Here is a 14,266-nt window from a genome sequence, read left to right as displayed (position 1 = left end):
ACATAGATAAATGAGAACCAGGTCTAGTGGCACATGGCTGTAATCCCAGGATTCAGGAGGCTGAGGCAGGATGATGGCCACAAGTTAGAAGCCAGCCTGTTCTACAGAGTGAGTTCTAGCCAACCAGAACTATATAATGAGATCCTGCCTCAGACAGAGAAAAGAACAACAAAAGCGACTCATGAAAAGACAGTAGCTGACAAAGCTCAACTAGAGAAGCCATAAGAGGAGGAAGGGGGAAATATGTGATAAAACAAAAGAAAACTTTCCCAAAGTAGAGGCCAGAGTCAAAGGAAGCCCCAGGCCAAGAGTGATCAGTACCTATGCAAAGGATGCTGCTGGATTTCCAGTGAGACCTCCCGGACACAAAGCAGGCTGGTGGAAGGTTCTGCTAACCTGGAGGTAGCCAGCTGTGGAACTAAGCAAGATCTCTGATAAATCCCATCTATAGGAGTGGGCCTCAAGTGGTCGGGCATGGTAGTGCACGCCTTTTGTCCCAGCGCTCTGGAGACAGAGGTAGATGGATCTCTGTGAGTTTAAGGCCAGCCTGGTCTACATGGTAAGTTCCAGGACAGCCAGGGTAGGTAGAGAGGCCCTGTCTAAAAAAAAAAAAAAGCCTCAGGCAAGCACTAGGGCTAGCCAAGAACTCCATAGAGGCAGTAGCCTTAGAAGAGAACTCACAGAACCAAAGAAGCAGTCTTCAAGACAGAATAAAACCCCGCCACTAAGAGAAACAGACTGTCCCCTTGGAGGAAGTGTCCAGGAAGTGTTCCAGACAGAGATGACTATCAAGAACTCTACCAAGACCCCATTCTGCCAGTGAGCAACACCCCATCACCCCTGTTCTGCTGCTCCTCAAAGTCAGAAATGTTTCTAGATGCTGCATGTGATGGCACATGTCTTTATTCCCAGCACTCGGGAAGCAGAGGCAGGAAGATCTCTGTGAGTTCAAAGCCAGCCTGGTCTACATAGAGAGTTCTAAACCAGCCAGAGCTACACAGAGGAACCCTGAAACTCTAGCTAAAAAAAAAAAAAAAAAAAGAGAGAGGCAGAGACAGATTCTGGCTTGCTTTACAATTTATGTAATTAACAGAAACTCATTTAGCCTTATGGAGCCTCAGTTTCACCATCAATAAATGGAGGTAGTAGTCATAGCTCCACTCTTCTGGAGTTCCTGTGAGGATTAAGGGCAGAGTATGAACTAAGACTTCATCACCCTGCCTGGTACATCATCATGCTGGGGTGAGCATTAGCCCCATTCTAGGGACAACTCACTGCCGTGTGTCAGCGCTTCCTACCCCCAACACCTTCTGCAGGATGCCACCCCCGTCTTTTCTCTCCTAATTCCTTCTCTACAAAGGCTAACTACACACACACACACACACACACACACACACACACACACACACGCACGCACGCACGCACGCGCACGTGCCCGCATAGGCACAGGACCTCCCATTTTTACCTTATTGCTGTGCTGCTGTGTTTGGTACTTGGTTCTGCTTTGGTACTTTTGCTCTGCCACAGACTGGCCGTTACCCTGCATGGCTCTCATCCCTGCAAATCCAGGAGGGACTACTAAGGGAAAAGTCCCGGGTGCCATGTCACAGGAGTCTCCTTCAGAAGTGCCTGGTGCACAGGAGGAGGTGAACTTGACCAGTGAACGGATTAATGTGGATGGACTGACAGGCAGGTGGACATGTTCCCACATGTGTTGGTGACCTGGACTGGCACTCCTCAGCTACCTTCCACCCCTGGGAGCATAGGCAGTGATGGTGAAACCAGGATACCCGTGGGCCCAGGATGGGACAAGGGGCCATAATGTCTGAGAAGGTATAGAGTGACACCCCTGGGGCAAGTCTGAGTAGGCTTTGTGAAAGAGGTGGTCTTCGGGCAGGCATGATGACGCTCAGGCTTCTGGACATCACCGGCACAAGGATGTGCACCACAGGTCTCTCAGGTCAGGCTACTGCACCCAGCCAGTTCATCAACTCATCCCAAAGCAGTGCTGACATGCCCTCACCCTGCCCCTCGGGCTTCATGAGCACCAGGAACCTCCTTAACCTGTCTGTGCCCCAGCATACTCATGGCATCTGTGTTTGGAAGATTCTGCTGTTACTATCCTAACACACTCCTAGGCATTTAACTTCCACTCCTTAGTAAGCCGTCCCTCACCCTTGTATTACTCAGTCTCTCAGCCCATAGGCTCCTCCCCCGGCTTTCCTCACGTGCCCACCCCCATGTAGCCAGCAAAATTCTCCCACTCCTCCGCCCATTCAACCCCCCTCCCCGCAGTTTGCACTCCTCTCTGGGAGGTAACAGCCACTGGGAGGGTGGCAGAGAGGGTGGCAGCCCACCAACTGCTTCACTCACTCTTCATGATCCTGAGTTCCAGGTTCTAGGCCTGATTACAGCAGAAATTCAACCATCCATCTCTAACGCTCCAAGTAAACTTGCTTTATGCATCAGACCACCTCCTCCTCGAAGCCCTGCTGCATCCTTCCCATCCTCTCTCCAAGAAAAGGAAGAGGGACACTCACAGAAGTTGAGAGGAAACTGGTCACGGGGGTCAGATACAGATCCAAACATGGGGCTCAGAGGAACAGACTCAGTGAGTATTACTGATCCTCTGAGCAATATAACCATTAAAGGAAGTATCCAGAGTCCAAGCTTTTTAGGGACACTGAGCCCCAGAGGTGGATACAGCTCTCAGTCCCCATGTCCTTAAGGAGGTTGGTCATTGCTGTGGCACCTACAGCTCTCTGCCAGTGAACCCCCAGAGCTGATTCTGGCCTTCCATCCAGTTGCCATGCATGCTCACCAGGTACCTCCTTATCTGGCTACAGCCAGACCTAAGTCATGTGTAATTATGGCCCTCCACTTTGCACTCTCCTGGAGCCCTCTGTCCCCTCTGCCCCCCAGCCAGGCTGCTGTAGGGCTCTGGGTGGACCTAGTACATACAGGGCGGGCCTCTTCAGACCAGGCGTGTGCCTCCAGGCCGCACGGCGCCGCACAAACTTGTCTCCCAGGATTTTTCCACACGAAACACGTCTCCCAGGGAAGCAACCGGTCTGATGAGATGGGTGTGCAACGTTCCCACCCCACCCTCGGGTGCCCCCACGGAGCCATCTCCAAACAGAAGCTGTTGCCCACAAGAGCTGGGCCCTGATGGAGCCCACCACAGGCTCTCGGACCCGGATGGAGCCCAGGAGGAGCTGTCCTACAGCCGTGGCCTCTAGAATGAGCCAGGGGGCCAGTGGGATCCAGGCCAGCAGCAAGGTAGGTTGCCCAGCCCTTGCCTCCACCCATGACCAGTAGACCCAAGCCAGACTATCCTGGAGGGGCTTCACCCTCCACACGATCTCCCCAACAACCTCTGGCCTCCGACTCCCATCCTCCGGCCCTTCCTACTCACTGTGGGCTTGTCCCTGATGCTGTCTATTTTCTCGGAGCACTCTCCACTTCCAAGCTTCTGCTCCTAGCCACCGCTGTTAAAGCAAATGTCTTTAAGGGACCAGTACTCAAGGCTAAGGGCCTGGCGTGGGAGAGAGAGCTCAGGCTGAGCCCAGGGACCAGGTTCTGGGAAAAGACAGAGCCTCAGGATAGAGTCCCAGGAATGCTTAAGAAGCACATGGAGCGTGCGGAGGCAACTTGTCCCCATACTCCAGTTCTCCTAGCTTTTTCCTTTAACCCTCCAATCTACCTGGATGCCAACCAAGCCTAACGCACAAGCTGGCCTACCTGACAGGGGTTCTTGGGAGACCTTCCAGGGACAAGCTCTGATGCCCCTCACTTCCAGCCCTCCCTCCAACCTCCTGGCCCCCCAGCCTGGCAAGTGCTGACATGAGCCTAGGCCCCTCTGAGTCAACCCCTTGGGGCGGCTCCGCCTGCCTGCCCTGACTCATATGTTGGGAACGGGCCTCCCACCCCAGGCCTGGGGGGCAGAAGCTGGGGAGAGGTGCCAGAGAGGGCCAGGCAGCCCTTCTGAAGCCTCTGTAGAGGTGGAGGCTGGGTGAGTTTCTAGGTTTGCAGGTCATGGAGTGGACATTTGTCTACCTCACTGGGCAGTCTTACTGAGTTGTAAAGCCCAGGTTTAGCACCTTCATGGGGTTGCTTTTGACCTTAAAACTCCAGCACCCACCCACATTCTTTATCCTCTACCAAGACTCGATAAACATGAAACTATCTCTGGATGCCAACCCTGCCTGGACCTCACCAAGCCCGGGCCCAGCTGTCTTGGAGGCTGCCTGGTCTTTGATGCTCTAGAACTCCCAACCCCCAGGCTGGGACACTCCTCATATGGCTTGGAGTGACAGGCCCCCACAGGCTCCCTGTCCTACTCTGTACTTAGAACGCTGGCACCCACGGGGCTTGGGCTGGGCTTGGAAGGCTGAGAGCAAGTAGAACCCAAGTCCCGTGGCCCTGTTCTGGGATAGGAGAAAAGGGAAGGCCAGGCCATGACTTGAGGACGCGCTGGGCCTGTTCTTCCGCCCAAATTCCACCTTAAGCAGGCAGAGGCCCCTCCCTCCCACCTGGCCCAGGTGTCCCCGCCCCCAGCCAAGCTCTGGGCTGGCCGGGCGCGTCTGTCTACGAGAGCCAGCCAGGAAGAGACTTCTGGAACGGGGCCTTGAGGGACAAGACCGGGAAGAGGCCCAGGACAGGTGGGGTGGCTCGTCGCCCCTGTCACTATGCAAGAGGGTAACTTCCTGCTGTCTGCCCTGCAGCCTGAGGCTGGTGTTTGCTCCCTGGCGCTGCCCTCGGACCTGCAGCTGGATCGTCGGGGTGCTGAGGGGCCGGAGGCTGACAGGCTTCGAGCCGCCAGAGTCCAGGAGCAAGTCCGAGCCCGCCTCCTGCAGCTGGGCCAGCAGTCGCGCTACAATGGGTCTACTGAGCTTGATGGCGCCACCGACACCGCCAGAGGTAGGCCAGCTTGGGCATGGTAGGCAACAGAGGGGGCCGAAGGCCCTGGGGGTGACAGCGGCAGGTAGAGGTGGCTGGGGCAGGAGTGGCGGTGCCCGGGGCAGAGGCCATTCGAGCTCGGGGTTCAGGCCTTGACTCACCTCACTGAGGCCTGCTCTGAGTCACCGCCCCGCCCCAGCGGGCATGAGGAGCAGCCTGGGTGGGGCATCCCTCCTCCCCAGCCAGGACAGGGGTCTTGGGGCTGAGCCCACCCACTCCCTAAGTTGGGAAGACCCAGGGAGGCAACAAAGAGAGCAGCCAGGCCCACCTGTCGGCTGTCCCCCCCATCCCAACACATTCCCTCCCATCACCACAGAACACAGGCTCACTTGAGGTCTCAGACAGAGGCCAGAGTGCCTTCCAACCAGATGGGAGTGACTCTAACAGTAGTATGAGAGAGCGATGATCCTGGATAGAGCCCAGGTCTGTCTGGAGCGGGGGCTCCCTGAGGAATTACAGAACTGGGCCTACCAGGAGTGACCCAGATACTCTACATGAGAATAGCCTGCAAGATACTCTTCAGGGGCGCTCTCTCTCTCTCTCTCTCTCTCTCCCTCTCTCTCTGTGTGTGTGTGTGTGTGTGTGTGTGTGTGTGTGTGTGTGTGTGTGTGTGTGTGAGAGAGAGAGAGAGAGAGAGAGAGAGTCACTCAGACATGCTGGGTTCAAGGCAGTCATTCCAAAAAGATCATTTCCCTACCTGCCAGGCTACAGCAATAGGGATTAAATGTAGACAGTACAATGAACCTCTGTTCAGAGGTCCAGACCCCAGTTCACAGTGGTCCACATGATGTCTAGAGAGGGTTGTCTGGAAGAAGGGCTGGTCAGGAATTGGATTGCTGCCTGAAATCTTTCTGAGCCTAACCCTCACTGGAGCCAAGTTGATGCCCAGGGGTCATGGGGTGGGGGAGGGCACAAGGAGGGCTTAATTAACACCTGGCTACCATGCCAATTAGGGGGAGGAGGATAGTAATTTGGGGGTGGGCGTAAGGTCCCCAGGCTGGGGTGTGCCCCCCTAGGCTGGCCCTCACTAGCGTCAAAGGGTTAACAGCCCCTGCCTAGAAGCCTCATTAACCTGGGTGGGTCTGGGGAACACCAGACCGTCCACCCCCTGGGCGGGGTTAGGAGGAGTGAAGGCCCCTTCCCCACATCCATACAGACTTCTGTAGTAATAGCTTTGCTCAGGGAGCCCTTGCCAACAGCAGAGGACCCTTGGCAGAGGCTGAGTCCACCGGAGACCTGCCCACTATCACCATCAACTCCTGGGATGATGTTTCCTGGGTGGCCTCACCTCTCTCACCCCTGCACCCACTGCCTCTCTGTTGCCCATTTTCTACCCACCTATGTGACCCTCTTTCCCCTCCCTCCCCCACCCATCCGTTCATCTCCGTATCATTCCAAGCTTCTGACCAGCCCTCCCCGCCCACTCACCCACCTTTGTGTCCACTGACCACGGAGCTGGGCTGACGCCCCGTCCTCAGCTAATGCGCAGCTGGGTGGGGTAGGTGTGGTCCCTGCCTCAGGCTCTACCAGGTGGCTCTCCCACTGTCCATCAGAGCAGATGGATCCAGAGAGACTACATCCTTGGTCTGCATCGTGTCACTACCCTGTGACTGTAGGACAGATGGAGTCTGGGCACAAGGGGAGCTCAAAGGAGGTCATTGTGGGTTGGGGCAGGTTGGGCTGGCTTCCTGGAGGGGGCCAGATGCTGTGCTCTGGCGGGGACTGGACAGCTGATGGAGAGCCTAGCGCATTCTCCAGGCAGGCCAGAGGTCAGCAGGATGAGTTGTCTGACCTCTTTTGAGCAGGACAGGAACTCTGGAGTTCCAGGGAAAGGGGGCCTACCAGAACAGATTGGCTGAAACCAAGCTGCAGCCATGGCAGGGCCATGGGCAAGGCGGTAGCCCCAAAGCCCACTTGGCCTCCTGCCCTGGTCTGATGTCACTCTCAGGGCTGTGATCAGAGACCTCTGGCAGGAGGGAGAAGAAAAGCCAACACTTGGCTATCTGTCATGGTCAGGCCGTCACTGTTTCTGTCCACAGGCATGCCCAGGGGTCAATACCACACTGTGCAGGCTGGCTTCAGCTCCCGATCCCAGGGTCTAAGTGGAGACAAGACCTCGGTGAGTCAGGGAGTCAGCTCTGAGTCCACACTGAGGGGGAGGCTCCACAGGGAAGGCTGGGAGCTCTGGATCAGAAGGGGAGGGAGCCAGGTAAACCCCAGATATCCCTTCTCTATGCCCTCCCCTCCCATAGACCTTCCGGCCCATCGCCAAGCCAGCCTACAGCCCAGCCTCCTGGTCCTCCCGCTCAGCTGTGGACCTGAGCTGCAGTCGGAGGCTGAGCTCTGCCCACAATGGGGGCAGTGCCTTTGGGGCTGTGGGATATGGGGGTGCCCAGCCCACTCCACCTATGCCCACCCGGCCAGTGTCCTTCCATGAGCGAGGTGGGGCAGCCAGCAGAGCCGACTATGACACATTATCCCTGCGCTCACTGAGGTTGGGGCCCGGGGGCCTGGACGACCGCTACAGTGTGGTATCTGAGCAACTAGAGCCTGCAGCTGCCTCCACCTACAGAGCCTATGCTTATGAGCGCCAGGCCAGCTCTGGCTCTAGCCGGGCAGGAGGCCTGGACTGGCCAGAGGCCACTGAGGGCCCACCCAGCCGGACCATTCGTGCACCTGCCATGCGAACCCTGCAGAGATTTCAAAGCAGCCACCGAAGCCGTGGGGTTACTGGGTCCGTGTCAGGTACTGGCCTGGAACCCGTGGCCCGAGCCCCATCTGTGCGCAGTCTCAGCCTTAGCCTGGCTGACTCAGGCCACCTGCCAGATGTCCGTGGACTGGACAGCTACACAGGCCATCGCACGCTGCAGAGGCTCAGCAGTGGGTAAGGAGCTGGGCTTGAAGAGGGAGGGGACCGTACCACAGTCTGGCCCAGTCCTAGGGTCTGCCTGGCCACTGACTCACCCCTGGTTCCACAGCTTTGATGACATTGACCTGCCCTCAGCTGTCAAGTACCTCATGGCCTCAGACCCCAACCTGCAGGTGCTGGGAGCAGCTTACATCCAGCACAGGTGCTACAGTGATGCAGCAGCCAAGAAGCAGGTGACATATCCCACTGACTGTCCCCTGTTATCTCTCGATGACTGCCCCACTGGCCCTGGGTGCCCTTAATGACTATCCTTACCAGCCCCCAACCCTCCCTGACTTCTGGTCCTTGGCCCTCCTTGCTGATCACTAGGCTGGCTGGGCAAACCTCACCTCTCCATATCCTCAGCAGAGAAAGAGCAGAAATGTCCTGTCGGTATATACCTGCATCACCTATATACATCAAATACAGATACATATACCTGTGGCACATATATGCATCATATATCGCCATGTACTTGGATGACCTCCATATGCTTGAATATGCATGCACAGTCCTACATACATCTGTAGCATATATAGCCACCATTTCCATGCACCTGCACCCCCAAATACCTTTGCATATGTCGTGTACAAACTTGCATATCGCCTGCAACCATCTGGATCACCTGCATACATATGCACTTATTCCCAGGCATGTGGACATGTCGGCATGCATCTTCAGTCCACATGGGCCCACGTATCTCTCTCCGTATGTGCCACAGGCTCGCAGCCTCCAGGCGGTGCCTAGACTGGTGAAGCTCTTTAACCACGCCAACCAAGAGGTGCAACGCCACGCCACGGGTGCCATGCGCAACCTCATCTATGACAATTCAGACAACAAGCTGGCGCTGGTGGAGGAAAATGGCATTTTTGAGCTGTTGCGGACACTTCGAGAGCAGGACGATGAGCTCCGCAAAAATGTTACAGGTGCCCTTGTCCCCCAGCCTCTTCACTCTGTCCCCTCCTTCCCCCCTCCTGTCTTGTCCCGCTCTTCTCTCACTGTGCTCCCCTCTTTCCCTTCCTTACTCTCAACACTCCATCTTTATCTTATGCCTTCCCTGTCCCAGATTGAACTTTTTTGTGTGTGGGGGGGGGCGTTATTGTTTGAGGTTTTTTTTGTTGTTATTTATCTTATTATTATTTTGTGTATCTGCATGCATGCCACAAGCATACAGGTAGAGGTCAGAGGACAACTTTGGGAGTCAGTTCTCTCCTTCAGCCATGGGTTCTGGGGAATCGGACTCAAGTAATTGGGCTTCCACAGAAAGCACCCTTACCGGCTGAGCCGTTTGCCAGTCCATTTATTCATTATTTCTATTGAGACAGGCGCTCACTATGTAGCCTTGGCTGTCTTTAAACTCATTATGTAGCCCAGGCTAGTCTCAAATTCATAGAGATCTGCCTGCCTCTGCCTCCTGAGTGCTAGGTTTAAAGGTATGTGCTATTACGCCCAGCTTATTTTATTATTTTTTAAAGATTCCTTTGTTTTTATTTTTTATGTATATGAAGTTTTTGCCTGCATGTATGTTCATTTACCACATACACACCTGGTACCTACACATGTCAGAAGAGGACATTGGATTCCCTGAAACTAGGGTCACAATTTTAAAAGCCATGTGGGTAGTGGGAACCAAATCTGTGTCCACTACAAGAGCAGCAAATGCTCTTATCCACTAAGCTATTTCTCCGGCCCCCATGTGTGTGTGTGTGTGTGTGTGTGTGTGTGTGTGTGTATTCAATTTATTTACTTTATTTTATGTGTATGAATGTACACGACATACATGCCCAGTGTCATGGAGATCATAAGAGGGCATTAAAATCTCCTGGAACTAAAGTTACAGATGATCATGTAGGTACTGGGAGATGAACCCAGGTCCTCTGGAAGAGCAGCCTGCTCTTAACCACTGAGCCATGTCTCCAGCCTACCACACCCCATTTGTATTGTCCCACCAAATTGTATTGGCACACCAAACTGGCTTCCATCTCACTATGTATCAGACACTGGCCATAAACTCATGGCAATCCTTCTACCCAGACCTTATGGTGATGGCCCATGTCTGTCATGAGCCATCACAGTAAGCCAAACTTGGTGGTGGTGGTGTTTGCTGTCATTGTTGTGTGTATTGTCTGTTTTCCAGACAGGGTCTCACTATTAGTTCTGACTGGCCTGGAACTCATAGACCAGGTTGGCCTCAGATTCACAGAAATCTACTTGCCCATGTTTCCCAAATGCTGGGATGAAAGGCATGTACCACTATGCCTGGCTATTGTTTATGAGAGAGGGTCTCTCCATGTAGCCCCAGGATGGCCTCAAACTCATGGCAATTCTCCTATCTTAGCTCCCTACATTCTGGGGTTACAAGTGTCACACCCACAAAACTCGATTTTTGTGGCTTCTATTCTGATTTTCTGTGGTGCTGGATGTCATACTTATGGCTTCAGGCACACAAGCAGGGCATACAAGTGCTCTGCCTCTGGCTCTGTCTTTCCAGCCACCTCCACTCCCAGGCCTTCAGGTCCCCACGCACTTTGTTTGTCTCTCCTGCTCTGCTCCTGCTCCACGCTTCCGAAGGTCACACTGAGGACCTCTCCAGTGGAGCTCTAGAGTAAGGCCAAGAAAGTGTGGGGCCAAGAGCTGAAGTGAAGGCTTGGTGAATAAGAGTGTTTGCTGCTCTTCCAAGGGACCCACGTTCTGTTCCCAGCACCTACCTCAGGCAGCTCATAACTGCATGTAACTCCAGCTCCAGGGGATCTGACACGCTCCTCTGGACTCCACGGGTACCTGTGCTCATGTGCTTATAATATACCCATGCATGTTCACACACATAATTTAAAAGATAAATAAATCTTTTTTTAAAAAAGAAGCAGCTGTAGAGAGCCTCCTCTGCGCCATCCCCAGAGGAAGCAGAAGGGCCAGGGAGCTGACCCTGACCATAGCCCTGGCCCCTCTTGTGCAGGGATCCTGTGGAATCTGTCCTCCAGTGACCACCTGAAAGATCGTCTAGCCAGAGACACCCTGGAGCAGCTCACAGACCTGGTGCTAAGTCCCCTGTCCGGGGCGGGGGGTCCCCCCCTCATCCAGCAGAATGCCTCTGAGGCAGAGATCTTCTACAATGCCACTGGCTTCCTCAGGTGTGCTAAGTGGAGGCGCTGGGCCAGGAGATGCTGAGGGGAACGAGCCATGTGCCAGACAAGGACCGGGGAAGCTTCTAGAAGAAGTATGTTCATTTGCCACCTAAATGGCAAGGACAGTTAGCCAAGTCTGCAGGGAGAAGTAGACAGCAGGGAAAAGTTTAGGGGCTGAGGCAAGAATGGGATAGGCCAGGTGTGGCTACCAGGTATAGATGTCAGGACACTCTGGAGCTTTATGATTCATTAAATCAAGTCCCTTGTCCTGATACTCATCTTCCGAAACTTTGAGGAGTTGATTTGGAGGTGGGTAACGTGAAGGGCAGAGGCAGAAGTGTGTGGTAGGGTCTAGGAACAGGAAGGCACAGGGGCCAGTCCCAGCTCAGGATGCAAAGATCAGTGCCTGATGATTTCATCGCCAGGACAGGGACTTCAAGTTAAGGGTCCCTGAGGTGGCACTTCTAGGGTCCCTGGGGGGAACTGTGTTGGTATCCCTGTGGGAGCTCTGATCTGCCTCCATCCCCAGGAACCTCAGCTCAGCCTCCCAGGCCACTCGCCAGAAGATGCGTGAGTGCCATGGGCTAGTGGATGCTCTGGTCACCTACATCAACCATGCCCTGGACGTGGGCAAGTGTGAGGACAAGGTGAGGGGCAGCTGGTGAGCCAAGGGGGCCCAGGGGCTTCGGCCCACTCTGACCACCCTCTGTTCCCTGCAGAGTGTGGAAAATGCTGTATGTGTGCTGAGGAACTTGTCCTACCGCCTCTACGATGAGATGCCGCCGTCAGCACTACAGCGGCTTGAAGGCCGGGGCCGCAGGGATGTGACTGGCGCACCCCCTGGTGAAGTGGTGGGCTGCTTTACACCACAGAGTAGGCGGCTGCGTGAGGTGAGCACGGACCTGGGAGGCCAGGAGCAGGGAGTGCCAAGCCTGACGCCCTGGCCTCAGTTGTAGCCTTGGCCCTGGTTGACTCCTGTACCCTCCCTCTCAGCTTCCTCTTACAGCTGACGCACTCACCTTTGCGGAAGTGTCTAAGGATCCCAAGGGCCTTGAGTGGCTGTGGAGCCCCCAGATCGTGGGGCTGTACAACCGACTGCTGCAGCGCTGTGAACTAAACCGGCATACCACAGAGGCGGCTGCAGGGGCACTACAGAATATCACCGCCGGTGACCGCAGGGTCAGTGGGCTGACAAGGCCCACTTTTGGTCTTGTGCTGGGCACTGGGACACATGGATGGGAGCCACACCCTAGGAGTTCACGGTCTACTGGGGGAAGGAACCCCAAGAGTAAGATGTGGAATGAGACCCGTGCTCAGTCTGAGGAATGGGGCCCTATGTGGATTTGGGTTTTGATATTCTGAGCAGAAGGGTTACCTGGTCATGTCCTGAGTTGGTAGAATAGGCAGAGGTAGCAGGCAAGAAGTAAAGTGGTTCTGCCTCAATTTTTTTTTTTTTTAGATTTATTTATTTATTATGTATACAGCATATATGACTGCAGGCCAGAAGAGGGCACCAGATCTCATTACAGATGGTTGTGAGCCACCATGTGGCTGCAGGGAATTGAACTCAGGACCTCTGGAGGAACAGTCAGTGCTCTTATCCTCTGAGCCATCTCTCCAGCCCCTGCCTCAATCTTGAACAGGGCTGGCTAGGGATGGCTGGGGTGCTGCTGGGCTTTACCACATTCCCTACCTTTCCCTGCAGTGGGCGGGTGTGCTGAGCCGCCTGGCCCTGGAACAGGAGCGCATCCTGAACCCCTTGCTGGACCGAGTTCGTACCGCTGACCACAACCAACTGCGCTCACTGACTGGCCTCATCCGAAACCTGTCTCGGAATGCCAGGAACAAGGATGAGATGTGTGAGTTGTTCTGTCCCTGGTCCGGCACACAGCCCATGTCTCCCAAGGAGCTGGCTCCCGGCTAGCAAGTCAGATAGAGTGGGCAGGTGTGTGTGCCAGCCCCCAGGGGAGGCGGGGGTTCTGGGTGCCAAGGCAGCAGGGAATATGTCAGACTGACCCTAACCTCTTATCAGCCACAAAGGTAGTGAGCCACCTGATTGAGAAACTCCCTGGCAGTGTGGGTGAGAAGTGTCCCCCAGCTGAGGTGCTGGTCAACATCATAGCTGTGCTCAACAACCTGGTGGTAGCCAGCCCGATTGCTGCCCGGGACCTGCTCTACTTTGATGGGCTTCGAAAGCTGGTCTTCATCAAAAAAAAGAGGGATAGGTGAGGAACAACCCAACCCACAGCAACATGGCCAAGGGACGCCCTACCATCCTACCTCCTAACCTTGACCCTGACCTCTTGAATGCCCCCAGCCCTGACAGTGAGAAGTCCTCCCGAGCAGCCTCCAGTCTCTTGGCCAACCTCTGGCAGTACAGCAAGCTCCACCGTGACTTCAGGGCGGTATGTTCTACAGAGCCTGGGAACAGGGACTTGGGGCGTGGAGTCCAGTGTAGGGTGCAGATCACCAGGGGAGGGACACAAAGCCTGGAATACAGAGACAAGAGGCCCAGGCTAGGCCCAGAACATTATGGGGAAGGCAGGATTTCAGGGACAGCAAAGGCAGTCCTGAACTCTCTGTCCCCTCTCCCCTGCAGAAGGGCTATCGGAAGGAGGACTTCCTGGGCCCGTAGGTGAAGCCTCCTGGAGGTGAAGTGATTCAGCTTCCAAGAGATAGGCTCAGCTCCTACTGTTCCACCACCCATGGAAGGGGAGCTGATGGCCACCAGACCTCCCTGTCTCTGGAGTCCTGTGTGTACCCTTGAGGGACCAGGGCCACCAGGAAAGAATGGGGGCTTGCAGCTAGGGATTGATTGGCTTCTGCAGGGCAGGGGAAGGGGGCAGGGCTTGAGCTACTCTGGTGCTCGGGGTGGTGATTTAGTCGCAATGGCAGGGGTGGGACTGCCTGTGGCCTGACAGCCTTGTGACAGCTGGGAATAAAAGTGGTTTCGAACAGAACCCCAGCTTTGTGTCTCCATAGCTGGCCACAGACCCTCAAGTGTGCCTTGTCCCCAAAACATGCCTACTTGTCCCAGAAGACGCAACTCCAGGCTCACACACAGGCCTCCCAAGGCAGAGGACACAGGACAGGGAAGGAGTCAACAGTAGGGATAGCCAGCCTAACTGTTATCCAAGGCATAGACACAGCAGAGCAGAGGACGTCATGAGCAGTATCCATACCATAAACACATCCAACACCCTCTATCCACCCTGAGCTGATGCTAGGAGGTACCCAAGGCTTGAAGTCCAGGAGTATCAGGAACAAGGCTACC

The 14,266-nt window shown here is 55.0% G+C and overlaps 1 protein-coding gene across 8 annotated transcripts; it reads left to right on the top strand.

Moving 5' to 3' along the window:
- Positions 1-1,028: 1,028 nt before the first annotated feature.
- On the top strand, positions 1,029-13,952 carry Pkp3 (plakophilin 3). Of its 8 annotated transcripts, none has more exons than XM_052762732.1 (16): positions 1,029-1,646; positions 2,470-2,611; positions 3,140-3,279; positions 4,725-4,920; positions 6,999-7,078; positions 7,212-7,843; positions 7,938-8,061; positions 8,589-8,793; positions 10,824-10,998; positions 11,522-11,639; positions 11,712-11,882; positions 11,986-12,171; positions 12,698-12,851; positions 13,025-13,217; positions 13,310-13,397; positions 13,592-13,952. In XM_052762732.1, the coding sequence occupies exons 1-16, from the start codon at positions 1,545-1,547 to the stop codon at positions 13,625-13,627; spliced, it is 2,742 nt and encodes a 913-aa protein (XP_052618692.1). In that variant the 5' UTR covers positions 1,029-1,544; the 3' UTR covers positions 13,628-13,952. The 8 variants fall into 8 exon arrangements, with proteins under 8 accessions (XP_052618692.1, XP_052618693.1, XP_052618700.1 ...); XM_052762733.1 differs by having other exon boundaries at positions 2,396-2,611; XM_052762740.1 differs by having other exon boundaries at positions 2,396-2,611; positions 3,059-3,279.
- Positions 13,953-14,266: the final 314 nt, after the last annotated feature.

This window comes from Peromyscus californicus, unplaced genomic scaffold, assembly GCF_007827085.1.
Source record: "Peromyscus californicus insignis strain IS unplaced genomic scaffold, ASM782708v3 Scaffold_4__1_contigs__length_199733344, whole genome shotgun sequence".
Lineage (NCBI taxonomy): Eukaryota > Metazoa > Chordata > Mammalia > Rodentia > Cricetidae > Peromyscus > Peromyscus californicus.
Note: the sequence above shows the minus strand (reverse complement) of the source record. Positions and strands in the feature narration are given on the sequence as shown.

What these genes read in the sequence shown, in the direction of transcription:
- Pkp3 (XM_052762732.1), top strand. Translation starts at nt 1,545, where the DNA reads ATGGCTCTCATCCCTGCAAATCCAGGAGGGACTACTAAGGGAAAAGTC. An exon ending in GGCTCAGAGGAACAGACTCA is followed by an intron (nt 2,612 to 3,139) that starts GTGAGTATTACT and finishes ATCTCCAAACAG; the next exon opens with AAGCTGTTGCCCACAAGAGC. An exon ending in TGGGCAAGTGTGAGGACAAG is followed by an intron (nt 11,640 to 11,711) that starts GTGAGGGGCAGC and finishes TGTTCCCTGCAG; the next exon opens with AGTGTGGAAAATGCTGTATG.